This window comes from Emydura macquarii, unplaced genomic scaffold (genome assembly GCF_026122565.2).
Source record: "Emydura macquarii macquarii isolate MOO-44397 ecotype Brisbane River unplaced genomic scaffold, CSIRO-AGI_Emac_v2 contig_1253, whole genome shotgun sequence".
NCBI lineage: Eukaryota > Metazoa > Chordata > Testudines > Chelidae > Emydura > Emydura macquarii.
In genome coordinates, this window is record NW_027131390.1 from 52828594 (window position 1) to 52843822 (window position 15229).

At 36.8% G+C, this 15229-nt stretch overlaps 1 protein-coding gene across 1 annotated transcript in view; it reads right to left on the reverse strand.

Annotated features, from left to right (window-relative positions):
* PCNT (pericentrin) overlaps nucleotides 1-15229 on the reverse strand; it is a 202712-nt gene that overhangs the window by 80339 nt on the left and 107144 nt on the right. The window contains exons 27-32 of the mRNA XM_067548788.1: nucleotides 13921-14083; nucleotides 11036-11248; nucleotides 4958-5187; nucleotides 4469-4588; nucleotides 3971-3991; nucleotides 1462-1689 (exon numbers count right to left, since the gene is read on the reverse strand). Coding sequence (XP_067404889.1) covers nucleotides 1462-1689; nucleotides 3971-3991; nucleotides 4469-4588; nucleotides 4958-5187; nucleotides 11036-11248; nucleotides 13921-14083 — 975 coding nt within the window. The remainder of the gene's footprint in view (nucleotides 1-1461; nucleotides 1690-3970; nucleotides 3992-4468; nucleotides 4589-4957; nucleotides 5188-11035; nucleotides 11249-13920; nucleotides 14084-15229) is intronic.

Here is a 15229-nt window from a genome sequence, read left to right on the forward strand (position 1 = left end):
TAATTTAAAATTTCTTCCTACTCATTGGATAATAAGGTTACTATTGTGCCTTAATAAGCATGATTCCACATTTAAGATTAGGTTTCTCATAACATTCTATTATTGTCATGGTGATCTAGTTAAAGGCCAAACACAAGTGAAACAAGAGATTTTGTCTATTTAATTATTTGCTCTATCTTTCCGGGTACTGAAATTAAGCTGACTGATTTGCAATTCCCTGGGTTGTCCTTATTCACCTTTCTATAGATTGGCACTATACTGGCCTTTTCAGTCCTCTGGAGATATCCTGTCTTACATGACTTTTTGAAGATAAATCGCTAATGGCTCAGGTATTTCCTCAGTTAGCTCCTACGGTGTTCTAGAAAGTATTTCATCAGGGCCTGGTGATTTGAAGACATCTACATTATCAAAGTAACTCTTAACTTATTCCTTCCCTATTTTAGCCTCTGATCATACCCCATTTTCACTGGCATTCACTATGTTGGATATCCAATAGCCACTAAACTTTTCAGTGAAAAGGTTTTGGCTTCTCAACTACTTTGGTGTCAGGAACTTTGTTTTCCCCCTTAATATGTAGCATACGGCAAAGATAGTGACATGGAAGGTGTCTAGCCTTCTTTCCTGCCTGCTGTAGGTGGCTTAAGTGTCCTCACCATACAATAGCGTGCTCGAAAGGCTCTTCTGGTAGACCCATTCAATGTCAGTTTCCTATTATTCTGTGCTAGGTCAGTTGGCCAAATGTGGTGACTTGTATTGATGATCTACAAAACAGAATCTAAAGCTCAAACCACAACCTCTCTGAGCTATGGCTGGCTCTGAAGAGCTAACAGAAGTATAAAGCAATAAAATATTTGGGTTTAAGGTAAGTAGATATGGCTCTGAATACACAGTGCAAGAAGAGTTGTTGACCACAGTAATGCTATTTTTACACAGGCATTTTTCAAAGTAAAACCACGTGAGATCTACTGATAAAAAGTGCTGTATATGAGTTAAGTATTATTATTTATAGTTTGTAGCACTTTCTCTAATGCCTATAGGAACAAAAGGAGTACATACTATCCAAGACATTTCAAAATGGTCTTTGCAAATAGAGGTCTTTTCCATTCTCAAAGCAAAAACTTGTTTCAAAATTACAACTGTAATTCTTGCCACTGGTACAAAACATTATATAATATCTGATGGAAGAGGCAAGGTGGGTGAGGTAATACTTTTTATTGGACCAACTTCTGCTGGTGAAAAAAGACAAGCTTTCAAGCTACACAGAGTTCCTTCTTCAGTTCTGATGGAAGAAAGGACACTGGAGCTCTATATTCATTTCTCCCTGGCAAGGCAAGGCAAGGCCAGGCCCAGCATAATTTAACATGACTAGTTAAAAATCCCATATGGAATTGTCAGCTATAATCACTAAATTACCCTCCACTCGTACATTCCACTTAAAAAAAAATCTTTAAAAAGTATTACTTGTGTTAGTTCAGTTTCCCTTTTCTTCATTTTTTGCAGTTCTTGTTCTAAACGGCTGACAGTCTTTGAAGCCTCAGTATTGGTGTGCTCCAGCTCTGTAATCCGCACTTCTAGCTCCTCTATTTCTTTACCTCGAACTGAAACTTCTCGGTATTTCTGTTCCTTTTCTAATAGCAGCTTATTGTAATCATCTGTTTTCTCTTTTATTTCTGCTTGCAGAGACTCAATCTACATGCAAAACAAATATATTACACAGATGCAACAAACAAAAAAGACATTAAATATTTCTACAGAAAGGAAATAGTCACTCTGCGGCTAATCCTAAAAATAAATTATTATTGGCAGCCTCAAAATTTTACATTAGCCACCATTAGTTATCAGATATCAGTTGAAAGCAAAACTAAAATAAAAAAGGTAAAATTACCATAAATACTATTCTCTGAATATGGTACCTCTTAAAAAGCAATAAATGTAGGAGCTTAATATTTACAGCAATCTAGCAAAAGAACAGCACATTAATATAATAAAAGGTGCTGGAAGTGGAAGTACTATAGGTCAGTTAAGAATACAAAACAAATTGTTAGGTTTCACTCTGAATTGTGTATGGGTCCAACTAGGGTTCTTTAATTTTTGCATCTCTCCTTCCTTTTCCATACCATAAGCTACTACTTAAGGATCAAGTATAACATTAGCCTATTTTAATCTTACAGAAAAGCTTCTGAATAAGATTTGCAAAAAGTAACACTTTCTCTAAGGCTGATTATATTACAAAAATTTGGTCAAAATGATTTGGTTAATTCATCAATACACAAGAGGTTAGGAGACCTCTTCATGAGATACATCTATCTTAGACTTCTAGTTTCTTTTTAAATGCCATGCTCCAGTAGCTCAGCTGTTATAATGCTGGCAACAAGGGAACAAACACTTCCACAACCTTCATTTTAACCCAAAACCCTAAAATGGTGGTTCTGATCACCAACTGGCAATTCTTTTTTTCACAAAATAGCCTTATTACATATTCCCCAATTCTAACAGGTGAGAAAGTAGGCAAGTGTGGATCTGTTACGATTACGTTCAGAGAACAAGAACTTCAGGCCATTGTACCGTAGCGAAACTGTCTCAGCCAATCACAGCACGTGTACTATATATTCACTGACCCACAGCCACATGTTTACTTCCACAGCAACTATCTAGATCCTTGCACTTTGATCTGGTAGCGATCACAAAACTCACTTCAGATTAACCACAAATATTGCCATCTTCATTTCTCACCCTCTCCAATACCTTTTGCACTCTCAACCTTGATGCTCTTCCTTAGGAAGTCAAAATAATCCACTACACAATGAACATTTGTGAACAATGAACAGTTAGGTTGCAAATGTTCAGAACAGCACAAAATATAATTTAATTTGTAAAGATCTCATTCCTTTCTCATCTCTATTTGCGATGTTTTATTAGTGAGTAAAATGCTGTTCAAAAACTCAGTCTAACATATTCAGCAGTGAACAAGGACATTTTCAGACTGCTAGTAGAATGCTCTTGTCACTTTGCACACATCCCAGATTTTTTTTTTTTTTAAATGATTTCCTTTTATGATCTTATGATTACCCAAGACTGAATTAGAGGCCAGAGCAGAAGCATTTCTTTGAAGGATGGCTACACAACCTACACAAAAACAGCTTAAATTAAAGAAATTACTTGACCTACAAACTTTAAAAATATATATAGATTATTTAAACTTCCTTGGACTGGTCACCTTAAACTTTCCTCTATCCTTTGCTGATATATGTTTATAAAATGAACAGTCTATATACCTGTTGGCAAAATTTTCTAAATATATGAATATATCAGCATTCTGTCTCTAACACTATGCCCAGGTAAAAGAAGAATTAAACAGCTAGAACACCAAAGATGATGAACTGGAAGTAGAGCTACATTAAACTTGAGGGGGCTATATAATGAGGCTGACAAATCTTTTTTTGGAAAACTCCACTATCCCAAGAGTTTAATAGTTTATAATGTGTTTATTTTTCTACTGTATAACATAGTAAGGTTTAGAATTCTACAGACTTGATACAGATAGAGTTAGAAAAATAGTTAGTAACATGTAACGACCATATAAACAAAAAATATGTGAAGAGTGAGGCCACAAATAGAACCGGACAGCTCAGACAGAGAATGATGATTCCATGCTGCTTATTTCCCAAAGGTTACATTTTCTTTTCACAGTATGTATTAAAACAAAAACTTGCTTTACAAGAGCAATTACATGAGGATGCATTTGATAAATCAAGCCAGAAAAGTAAAAGTTAGAAACAATAAGTTAAATACTAAGCATTTTTCCAGAGTAAGAGTTCAACAAAGCTAAACACGTATCCCTACATGTAATCAGGCTGAAGCAGACTTGACATTCGAGGAAGGCAAAAAAGCAAAGCAGATCTAATTCAAAGGAAGAAATTGAGGGCGAAAGGGAGAAAGGGCAGGGGATGCTCATGCTGTTTTTCCATACCTGGACAGTCAATTCAAAGATCTGTAATGTTCATTTATGTGAGAGAGAAAAACAAAAACAAAAATTAAAGTTTTTAATTGAATACCCAACTAATGAACCTTTTTAAAAAAAATAAAATAAAGAGGCTAGATGCCATAATTTTGAGCGTCAGTATTTTGCTGTCTCTAAATCAAACCAATGTGATATGCTCGCAATACTTCACTGTAACACACACATTCAAACATATCACGTCTTGCAAGCTTGCTAACAAAACCAAAATTAAGACATGCACCACCACTCCTACTACGAAAGCTACCAAAATTGTATTTTATGCCAGTTTTAAGAAAACGTTGATTCATTCAGTACTCTGGATTTCCTAAAATACTTAAGTAGATAATTATACAAAGTGTGATATTCAACAAACAAAGCAACCACAGATTGCCATAAGTGGATTTACATTTGGATATTTACATATAATAAATTAAAACCTAGATAGTCACTATATGAGATTTTACCTACCCCATATGGTCTGGGTTCTCCAGAAGTGTGGGATTTTCCTGACAGTTTTAACTGCTCTTCTAGTTTCTGAATTTCTTGCTGAAACTCATCACGTTCATGTTCCCGCTCTACAGCTTGTTCCTGTTGACACAGTAAGATGACAAAAAATTGTTTTTCATTTTTGCTATGGGGAAGCTGATGTTTGCATTTTCTTTTTTTCTTGCCTTTGCTTGGCAATTCTAGAAGCAAGGTGAGACAACAGATTATTATTATTTCAGTCTACAAAACAAACAAACAGCAGAAACGTGGGGGGGGAAAGCTGCTCTCCATACTCCTATAGATCAGGAAAAGATTTTAAAATAGACAAACAGTTACCCTGGGTTTTACAAGGAGAAACATAAAAGTTTTATTTTTGATAAAATAAAACACCATTCTGGAAGTCTTATCACACAATAGGAGGAAGCGTTTTCTCCTCCAAAGCTGTAGAAATTGGGTGTTGAGCTTGCTTACATCCATGAACTGTCGTTGATTTCTAAGCTGTTTTTCAAGGACTTGAATTTGCTGCCTTAGATCAGTAACCTCCATTGACTTCTTTGCCAACTTCTGATTTTGATGCATTTGTTCTTCAAGTTCCACTTCTAAAACCTTCATCTGAGCACGCAAGCTGGAATGGTCCTTCTCTGCCTGGTACTGCAGTTCTAACTTCTCTTTCGCTAAAAATTCTACTTCCTTTAGTAAACCTAAACACACACAGAGTAAGAGAGTAAGTCAGTCATTCCAGAAATATGTAAATCAAATGTTGTTTAAGAGATTACATGCATATAATACACACACGCGCACATACACAGTTGCAACAAGTTAGCACCAAAGGGGAGATTTTCAAATATATAAAGGAGAGGCAGGCACCCAACTTCCCATTGTGCCTTTGAAAATTTTCCCCACAGACAACAAAATAAATACATATGCTATATCAGCAATGGCCTGTGGAAATAACTCATAATTCATGACTAACTTGATTAACCAGGGCCCAATCTATGGCTACCATGGAGCTTTCAATAAATTGGAGAGAATGATAGGAAGATCTAAACTAAGAATCCAACATAAAGGCTTTTTGGAAAACATCAAATTAATTCTAACACTTATCTGGTTAGAAGTAACCTGAACACACAGCTGAGAATCAGGAGGTCTAACATATATATATTTTAATGAAAAGAGGGTGCTGAAAGAACTATTATCCTGCCTTTTAAATGTGCACTTTCATTAATCATGGAAAAAGCTTTTCAGTTACCAACATCTAGAAATTCACTGCGGCAAGAGGAATCAGAAGATAGTGTTGTGTCAAAATCTTACAATTGTTTTCAGGTTTGCAAGTGCACACAGTAGAGTTTTGAAATAGATTTAAATGAAAAAGAGAAATTTTCAGTCACCAAATGTCAGATTCATACTTCTCAAGGAAGGGTTTGAAAAGATTGGTGAACACAGCAATTATTTCCCTGCCAAATCTTGAGTAACAATGGAGAATGAACTATATATTTTAATTGATTATTTGGTGAGTCTTTTTAGCTTCAAAATGACTTTTATTGCCATCTGTGCAACAAAAAAATGGCTTAAATGAGAATCTGAAATTAAAAAAATTCTTACCACATCATCCTATTCAAAAAAATCAGTGTCTTGTAGAGAATACAATTAGGCCCATAAACTTTATGGAGAATGGAAAATTTGTTGCCAAAACTTAATATCTGATTTTCTATTAATGCAATGTCAATAACTGTTCTCTGCTTGGTCAGTCTTTTGCAATTTTTCTCTCTTTTTGATGTTACAGAAAAGTCTGAGATTCTCAAAATGTATTGATATACAATTAAAAGGTAACACTAACAGATTGTCAAGTCACTGATTTGACTGAGTAAAAAAATCAAACTGATATTGTTTTATCAGTGCTAGCCCAAGTCATGCAATCCCTTTTGGGTGACTCAAAAACCACATTAGAAAATGCTACAATACGTTTTATTAGAAAGGCCATTCTGCTGAAGCTCATTTTGCACGTCAACATAACACAGCTTTTTTGGCTCATCCAAAAATAATAATTTTTTTTTATTAAGTAAAATCCAGTAAAATTTTTATACATATACCCGGCACTACAAACAATAATTCCAAAACGAGAAAAAGTACTATTTTTAAAAATCAGCTTTGTTAAATTAGGTGGGGAAAAAAAACTTAATAGCTTCGCACTCCTGGTGTAAGTCACTTGTTAGACCTTTGACAGTTCATTTCTACAATAACTGGAGTTCAACTAGATGGAGAATTTCAGAACCCAATCCTGTTTACATATCACAGCCAGACTCTCTCTCAATGATTCGACAGGGTCAGACTTAAGGGCAAGGGCCTACTACTAGGCAAGAGAAGCTAAGTCTACACTGCAAAAAAAAACAAAAAAAACAAAAAAAAAAACCTGCAGCAGTTAGTCTCAGAGCTTGTCTACAGACTCGGGCTTCGGCACTAAAAACAAACATGTAAACATTCCTGCTCCACCTGGAGGTCGGACTCTGAAACCTGGTGAGGGAGGTGGGCTTAGAGCCCAAGTGGGAGCCTCCATGTGGCTACTTTTAACACTGTAGTGCAAGCCCATGACCGTAGACCTGGTCTCTGAGACTCACTGCTGCAGGATTTTTGCCCGCAGTGTAGACTAACCCAAAGTAGCATCTTAGAGAGCTGGACAAGACATGTGGGAGCTGGACAGACAAGCTGCAGCAGTTGGAGATGCAGCTCAAAAAAGCCCTTTCCCTGTCCAGAGGGCAGATTATCCCACCTCAGCCACCTGAAAAAAGAAGTCCGTTTAGCTCATGTCATTCCCCCACAAGCCTAAAGCCATCCTAGCATGCCCAAATATTCAAGGAAATAATTTTTGGGGCTTCTCAAAAGACAGGCATTGATCCTCTTAATTTATAAGTCTCATGTGTATTACACAAACACGCTTATAGAGAGAGTTATGGCTAGCTCAAAGTTCCTCATTTGTCTTTAAAAGAAAAAAATTGTTTGCATCTATTTTAGAATGAGACTAATAGTTATTTAAAACAATCTGTCCTCCTTATTTTTCTGTTCATTACTTCCTCCGAAAATCCTCATCTCTTTCCCACCTATCTTTTCTAGCATTTCCCTTCAGATTCATTTTTCCTCCTCTACCAATTTTCCGTATATTTTCTTTTAAGAGAACTCATCTTTGCCTTTAGTCCATTTGTATCTTTCTCATCTCTCCTCTTGCTTACTCCTACTCTCTCTTTTTTCTGCTCCCACAATCCTCCTTCCATTTCCTTCAGTTCTCTTTCCTTCACCATCTGTAGATGTGCCCCTACATTTGGGGTCGCTACATTTTTTTTTTTTTTTTTTAAATACCCTTACCCTCAAAGAAACCCAGTGCCATGTCATTAGAATTTCATAGCACATTTATAAAACATTTTTATCTGCTCAAAACAACAGTTTTGGTTGCCCATAACTACACTATGGAATTTAAAACTGAAATCAGCAGACTGATCTCATTTAATACATATTTTACATAATTTTAGTTTCGTGATTTTTGTTAAATTGTGAAAGTAATGTCTTAAACATGCTCACATTATTAACAATGCTGAGAATGTATTACTAAGAATATGTTGGGCATAGTCCTGAAGTACTCTTCCTCTTCGTTAGACTGAATTCCAAGTCATTAATTAATCCACACCATTTCTCATGAAGTCACACTCATTGATCCAAACCTGAATCTTCCTTTTGTGCTACATTAGCAACAGGAACCCGTATGAGTAGTAACACGTACAAGACCAAAATAGGACAACTTTTTGATCCATTCAATCTTCCAGATCACTAATGAGTTTAATACAAAATAGGGATAATGCTAAACATTTGTAATATTCTAAAAGTAACTTGCCTCAACTTGGTTAAATAGTTGCTAATCATATAATGCATTAGTGTTCTTATCCAGCCTATTTTGGAGACAATTTTTCTAGTACAATTTTGCAATGCACCTGGCCATCTCTTTATTGAGGTCCCATATCTATTGAATTCTTTCATTTAGCAATTCTTCCCCAAAGCCTGATGTGTTTCTTACTTTTTTCCTTGCTAAGTGCTCATGGCTTCTTTAACTTCTAAATCAGTTGTATTAAAAAATTAATAGAACTAGAGTGTAATTCCATCCCTCAAAAGAACTTCAGAGACCCCAAAATAAGTACTGTGATGTCCTGACAGTGAGTTGCATTATTTCCAGTGGGACATATGACTCAATGCCATAACCACCTGGCAACATAAAGATCAAAGCAACATCAATATGTCATGTTATGATTATTTTGAGCAACTCTATGGATGTTTGACACTTTTCTATCATCCCACACATGGCAGAAAATAACATTTCTCCTTTCTCTCCTTCCCTCACTTCCTGGAAACACTGGTGGGGGCAAAATATTCTGGTGGATCTGATGTTGTAATCAGTCCATTGCTTGCTAAGCCTAAGACCAGGAAGAGCATTGAGAGCTCAACAGAGACCTGTGGAGTTTACAAGTGGAACAAGTTAGTGTCACAGCTACGACAGGCTGATTTTCACTACTCAAGTCTTAGATTTGCCTCTGAAGGATACAATCACATCTTTCATCAGGCTAACGTCATTTCTGAGATTTTGATACATTTCCTCTAGATCAGCAGATTGAGAATTTTGGTGGCATCCTCCTGTAATAGGAGTGTGGGACTGCAGGAGCCAGAAAGTAGAGAAGTTCTAATCCAACCAGTAAAATGTAAATCTAGAAAATTGCTCCAAGTGGATTCCTTATTTCTGGATCAGGAAGCTATCTGCTATGTAGTTTAGGAATCTCAGATTTATCATCCACCAGCTGTCTAGAGCCCAGATCATTGAAGCCCGCCTCCTCCAAGTCATTATCCTTAATTATTTGCCCCAGTGTTTTTGACTCACTGAATTCTAGTCTGTATGGAGATTATAGCAGATGCCCATTACAATTTCTTCTGCATCTTAGTCTTACTTAAGATATTTAACTGCTTCTTGCATTTTCAATCCATTTCCTTGGTAATGTAGATAATTTTGAATTCTAGTGACCCAGCTCCACTTTTCTTTTCCTTTCTCTTCTTCATGCATTGTACCAGTTACCTAACATTTTACTTGGCAGATCCTAATCATCAGTTACATCCCCTTCCATTCAGTATCACTTTTAGTTCATCCTGCTTATTTTTCCATATTTCTTCCATTTGTCACTAGACATTGGAGTAAGTACTTTTCATTAATGACAATGATACCCTATTTCTAGAAACCGAAGCGTCACATGTTTGGGCTTATTTTGTAGGCCCAAGCACTGTGATGTAAGCCTGAACCAGACCAGGGCCGGACCATGGATACGTATTTGAAGTTTAAAGAGTTAATCCTCACACTAAAAAAGAATAAAACTTGGCATTATAGATAGGGATGTTCTGGACACATTGATAGTTTGTTCATGCCACCCCAGGCGCCACTATGATAATTGACTCCTTGAACATATGAGTGGAAACATCCTGCCTAAACATTTTGTGATTTAACATTTATGACACATTGGAGCCCTGTTTGTGAAGATCTACGTATGAATGTTTGAGAACATTCTGAAATCTAATTGTAATAATTTACAAGTGAAGCAAAGTGCCCAATGCGTATCAGGAATGTGGTTAATGTGTAAATCAGGGAGCAATAAGAGGGCAAATAATATTTCTTTTATTTTCTTTTAGTAAAATTAATAGTAATAAAATTAGTGTAGGTATAAATATTTTATTATGTTAGTAAGTAAATATAAAATAATGTACCAATGTAATAAAATAAAAATATAATAACTTTTAGTAAATATAAACAAAAAGTGAATGCACTTTAAATCTGCTAAAATAAAACGGCAAGGAAATAATTGCTCAAGTAATGGTTCTCAGCTTCCAAGGGCAGGAGGGAACAAAAATGCTTTTGTTTAAAGAACTTTTACAACCCAGATGGCTGAAAATCAAAATAACCCCAAAAAACAAAAAAGTTAACACCCAAAAACAAAAACAAAACAAAGTGTAAAAAAAAAAAAAAAAAAAGCTGTCACACTTGTGATATCAAACGTAATTGACAATTACATCAAACAAAAAAACTCTGACATAACAAAATCCATAGACCCAAATGAAAATGAATAAGTATAAAAATTGGGTAAAAAAGTGGACTTTGGGCTCTTTCTGCAAACCCCAAGGAGCACTGTGTTGCGACCGACAGAGACTGGCTCCATCCTAATGTCTGAGTCACCTGGCCAGTGATTCAGCTCAAGGAACACAGAGGCTGGTAATTACATCCCTCCTGCAGAACTGTGTACATGTGTGTGGAAGTGTGTTTTAGGCAATTGCTTTTTCAAATATTTTCTGTATTCATAATAAATGCGGCATACTGCCTTGTCCCCTGAATAAGATCCTGCTGTTTATTTCATAAGTGCAACAATTTTTTTTTCAATGTTAACTAGAAGTCCCAGCTCTACCCTCTCCCATTCTGAGCCATTCAAATGACCATTAAACAAAAGATCAACTAATGTTATTAAAAGCATTTCTTACCAACTTCTACTTCTCCTACATTGGCAGCCAGAGCTTTCTTTTGACTTATTAGCATATCCCGCTCCTCACCAAGTACTGCCTGTTCCTGGGTAAGTTCCTGAAACCGTTCCTGCAAGCTCTCCAGTTCCACAACGAGGCGACGTTCAGACTCTTCTTTCAGGCTCAGTGCCTCTTCTAAGGCTGCTTTCTCTGCCACATAGCCTTCAATGATACCTGAAATCCAAAGGCAGAAGCAAACTAAAGGAGTAGACGCAGAAGTTCTTACATATTGTACTATTAACTAACTGTTGAGACTATCATCAGTAGGAACAAACTGTTTATATTAAATTCAAGTACTGTATCTCAGTTCAATCGCAGAAAAAAAATCCATAGCATACTAAGGACATTTTAAATTGCTCCAAAGCCTGTCTATCTGCAGGACAAAAATAAACTGAAATAAGGGCATATGACAGAAAAGACTCTGGCTAATTCTCAGCATATGTACTGATAGTCCATACAAGATGTTTTTTAAGTTTTCTTTGAGCTATTAGACAGGTCCAAGTTGTGCTAGAGGTGTGCCTCTTTCACAAATAAATGGAAGAAATCCCTTAAAGAACATTTATTTGTAACATACATATGCCAAAATTTAGATATATACTAGCAAATCTGTTAGATGTGAACTTTAAATCCAGTATATCAATCCACAGTACGCCCACATCTTGAATAATGCATGCTGTACTGCTCCCCCCCATCTCAGGAAATATGCATTAAATCTGGAAAAAGCACAGAGAAGGCTACAAAAACAATTAGGGATATGGAACAGCTTCCATATGAAGTAAAAAAACTGGAACTGTTCAGGTTGGAAAAGAAAACTGAGGGGGGATATAATAGAGGTCTATAAAATCATGCATGATATGGAGAAAGTGAATAAATAAGTGTTATTTACTCCTTCACATTACACAAGAACCGGAATCACCCAATGAAATTCATAGGCAGCAGATTTAAAACAAACATAAGTAAGTGCTTCTTCACACAACACACAGTCAGGCTATGAAACTCATTGCCAGGTGATGTTTGAAGGCCAAAAGTGTATGTTGGTTAAAAAATGATTAAGTAAGCTCATGAGGATAGGTCCATCCAAGGCTATCTGTCAAGAAGTCAAGGACACGACCGCACGCTCGGGCTGTCCCTAAACCTCTGAGTGCCAGAAGCTGGGACAGGACAACAAGGCATGGATTACTCTAACTGCCCTGTTCTGTTCACTCCCTCTGAAACATCTGGCACCAGCCCGTCGAAAGACAGATCAGTGGCCTGGATGGGCCATTGGTCTGACCCAGTATGGTCGTTTTACATTCTTAACAGTGAAATTTACGATGTACAAGAAACAACAAAAGAATTTTCAAAAGGAGTACTACACCCATTCATACAATCATAAATGCTCGGGGAAAAGTCTTTTTGGTCACCTATTCCTCTTGGGAAGACTTTCACTATAAAATGTGCTCATCAAGTTGTGACCAAGATGTCAAGTGCCAATGGATTTCACCACTGCCTTTAGGTGCATACCATACTGCCATTACACATTTTTCCATTTTAAATATATTTGTAAGAGATCATAGAGCTCCAATATAGGCACTTCTTCAAATACATATTTAAAGCTGCAGTTCTTTCCAATTTAAATCCATGATTTCATGTCTTACTCATAAAAGTTCTTCCCCTTCCTGTTTATAGCATCTTTGTACGCAACTGTAAGTGACAGCCATTCCCCCTCTCTGAACAGCCTCTCTCCCTCACTCCCCAAAGACATGGACAAGTCAAATTTTTCTTGATCAATTTCCTCATGGGTAAAATGGGCATAATATCTGTTTACCAAGATTGCTACTGGGCTTAATGAGGTAACGTTTCTAAGTGCTTTGAGCACATAAAGCACACTATAAAAACTAAACATTATTATTAAACAAGGAATGACATTACATGCTTTTTCATATGATCATCAGTCTTTAAACCCTATGTTGGCTTTTACTTCCCAAGTAGTCAGAGAACAACTGAGCCCTGCAGTATTTCCCCTTGAACTGAAGACTAACTCATTTGTACTGCCCTGGATTTCACATTTACTTTTTTTTTTTTTTTAAAAACTGGCAATATGTTTGCCCTGATATGTTTGCCTCTTGGGACTTCTGTCCACCAGAAACTTCCAAAAGCCATTGCTAATGACAGAGTTCCTTCCTGTTATACTCTTAAGGAACAGAAAGTTCCTTCCTGTTATGCTCTTGAGTAATTTTCATCACATCCTGCTAATTTTAAAATTATGAACATAAAGTCATATAGTCACTTGTTTCTTTCAGTGCTGGACAAAGTAAAATACTTATTTAGCAATCCCATCTTTGCCTGACAGTTGGTATTCAATGCTTTCTGATTAATAACCTTTTCTTTCTTTCATCTCCCATGTCTTTTATAATCTCCTTTGCATACATTCTCATCAAATATTTCCTTCTACTGTCATGTTGGGCCCTTTCTGAACTACCAGCGAGTGCTGTGTCCTGTTGGGAAACTAGGCATCTTCCCTTCCCTAATGGTATAAAGCTCCCATTTCTACCCATGCAAGAATGTGAGATACTGGTTTTTAAAGTCCTTTTTTAGCATAAAAAACCTACCTCTGATATAGTACTGAACATTGGCCCATTCCAGGCCTCAGGCACGCGTAATTTTGAGGGTGGGGAGACAAGTGCCACATTTGAGGGGAGAAAGAAGATGTATCTGTTTCAAGTGAAACAGGGAGTTAGAATGCCAAAGTGGGCATGTAGAGCAATGAAATGGGCATTATAAATTAATTTATCACCTGCAAATATTTTTGTTATATTATATAAATAACATCTAAAAATCTATCAATTTCAGTTTCATTTCCTTACCTTCTGCTTTATGAAGCTCCAGTGCTAGTTGATTCTTTGCCTCACTTTCCTCATTAAGACAATCCATTAGTTCATGGTGCTGACTAACCACTTGGGCAGTTTCCTGATTTCTGCGGCTGAATTCTTCCTCAAAGTGAGCATGAATTTCATGCGTTTTCTCCAACTTTAAATAAAAAGAGAAAAAGGGTTCATCATAGAATAAGATGCTAAACACATGAACTGTAATGACACTCTGAACCCTTATAAAAGAGAGCTTACTTTAATTTTTGTGAATATTTATCCATCAAATGCTTCTGCCAATTACAAAGCAGGTTGTAGCTTATTTGATACATATTCTGAACATATTTTATTATTGGACTTAGTTTAAATGTACTAACAGCCAACTAACTGTTTTGAATCAGTTATATTAGGGACTAATGAGCTAGGCAGCAGTTCTGCAGAAAAGGACCTGGAGTTTACAGGGGACAAGAAGCTGGATATAAGTCAGCAATGTGCCCTGGTTGCCAAGAAGGCTAATAGCATATTGGGCTGCATTAGTAGCAGCATTGCCAGAAGATCGAGGGAAGTGATTATTCCTCTCTATTCAGCATTGGTGAGGCCGCATTTGGAGTATTGTGTCCAGTTTTGGGGCTCCCACTACAAAAAGGATGTGGTCAAGTTGGAGAGAGTCCAGTGGAGAGGAACAAAAATGACTAGGGGGCTGGAGCACAAGACTTATGAGGAGAGGCTGAGGGAACTAGGTTTCTTTTAGTCTGCAAAAGAGAAGAATGAGGGGGGATTTGATTTAAAAGGGGGTTCCAAGGAGGATGGAGCTCAGCTGTTCTCAATGGTAGTCGATGACAGAACAAGGAGCAATGGTCTCAAGTTGCAGTGGGGGAGGTCTAGGTTGGATATTAGGAAAAAGTTTTTCACTAGGAGGGTGGTGAAGCACTGGAATGGGTTACCTGCGGAGGTGGTGGAATCTCCATCCTTAGAGGTTTTTAAGGCCTGGCTTGACAAAGCCCTGGCTAGGAAGATTTAGTTGGGGTTGGTCCTGCTTTGAGCAGGGGGTTGGACTAGATGATCTCCTGAGGTCCCTTCCAACTCTAATATTCTATGATTCTATAATAAAAATAGGTCTTTTCAAACAAACCACCACCTCACTACATAATACATGACTTTAAAAATGTGTTTTATGGCCCGACCCCACTTTCACTGAAGTCAGAGGTAATTTTGCTACTGCTCCCAGTGAAGTTAAATGTTTACCTTTACCTTTAGAGTTACAGAGATTCACAATATTGTGAAATACAAGAAGGATCTTTCTTCCTGT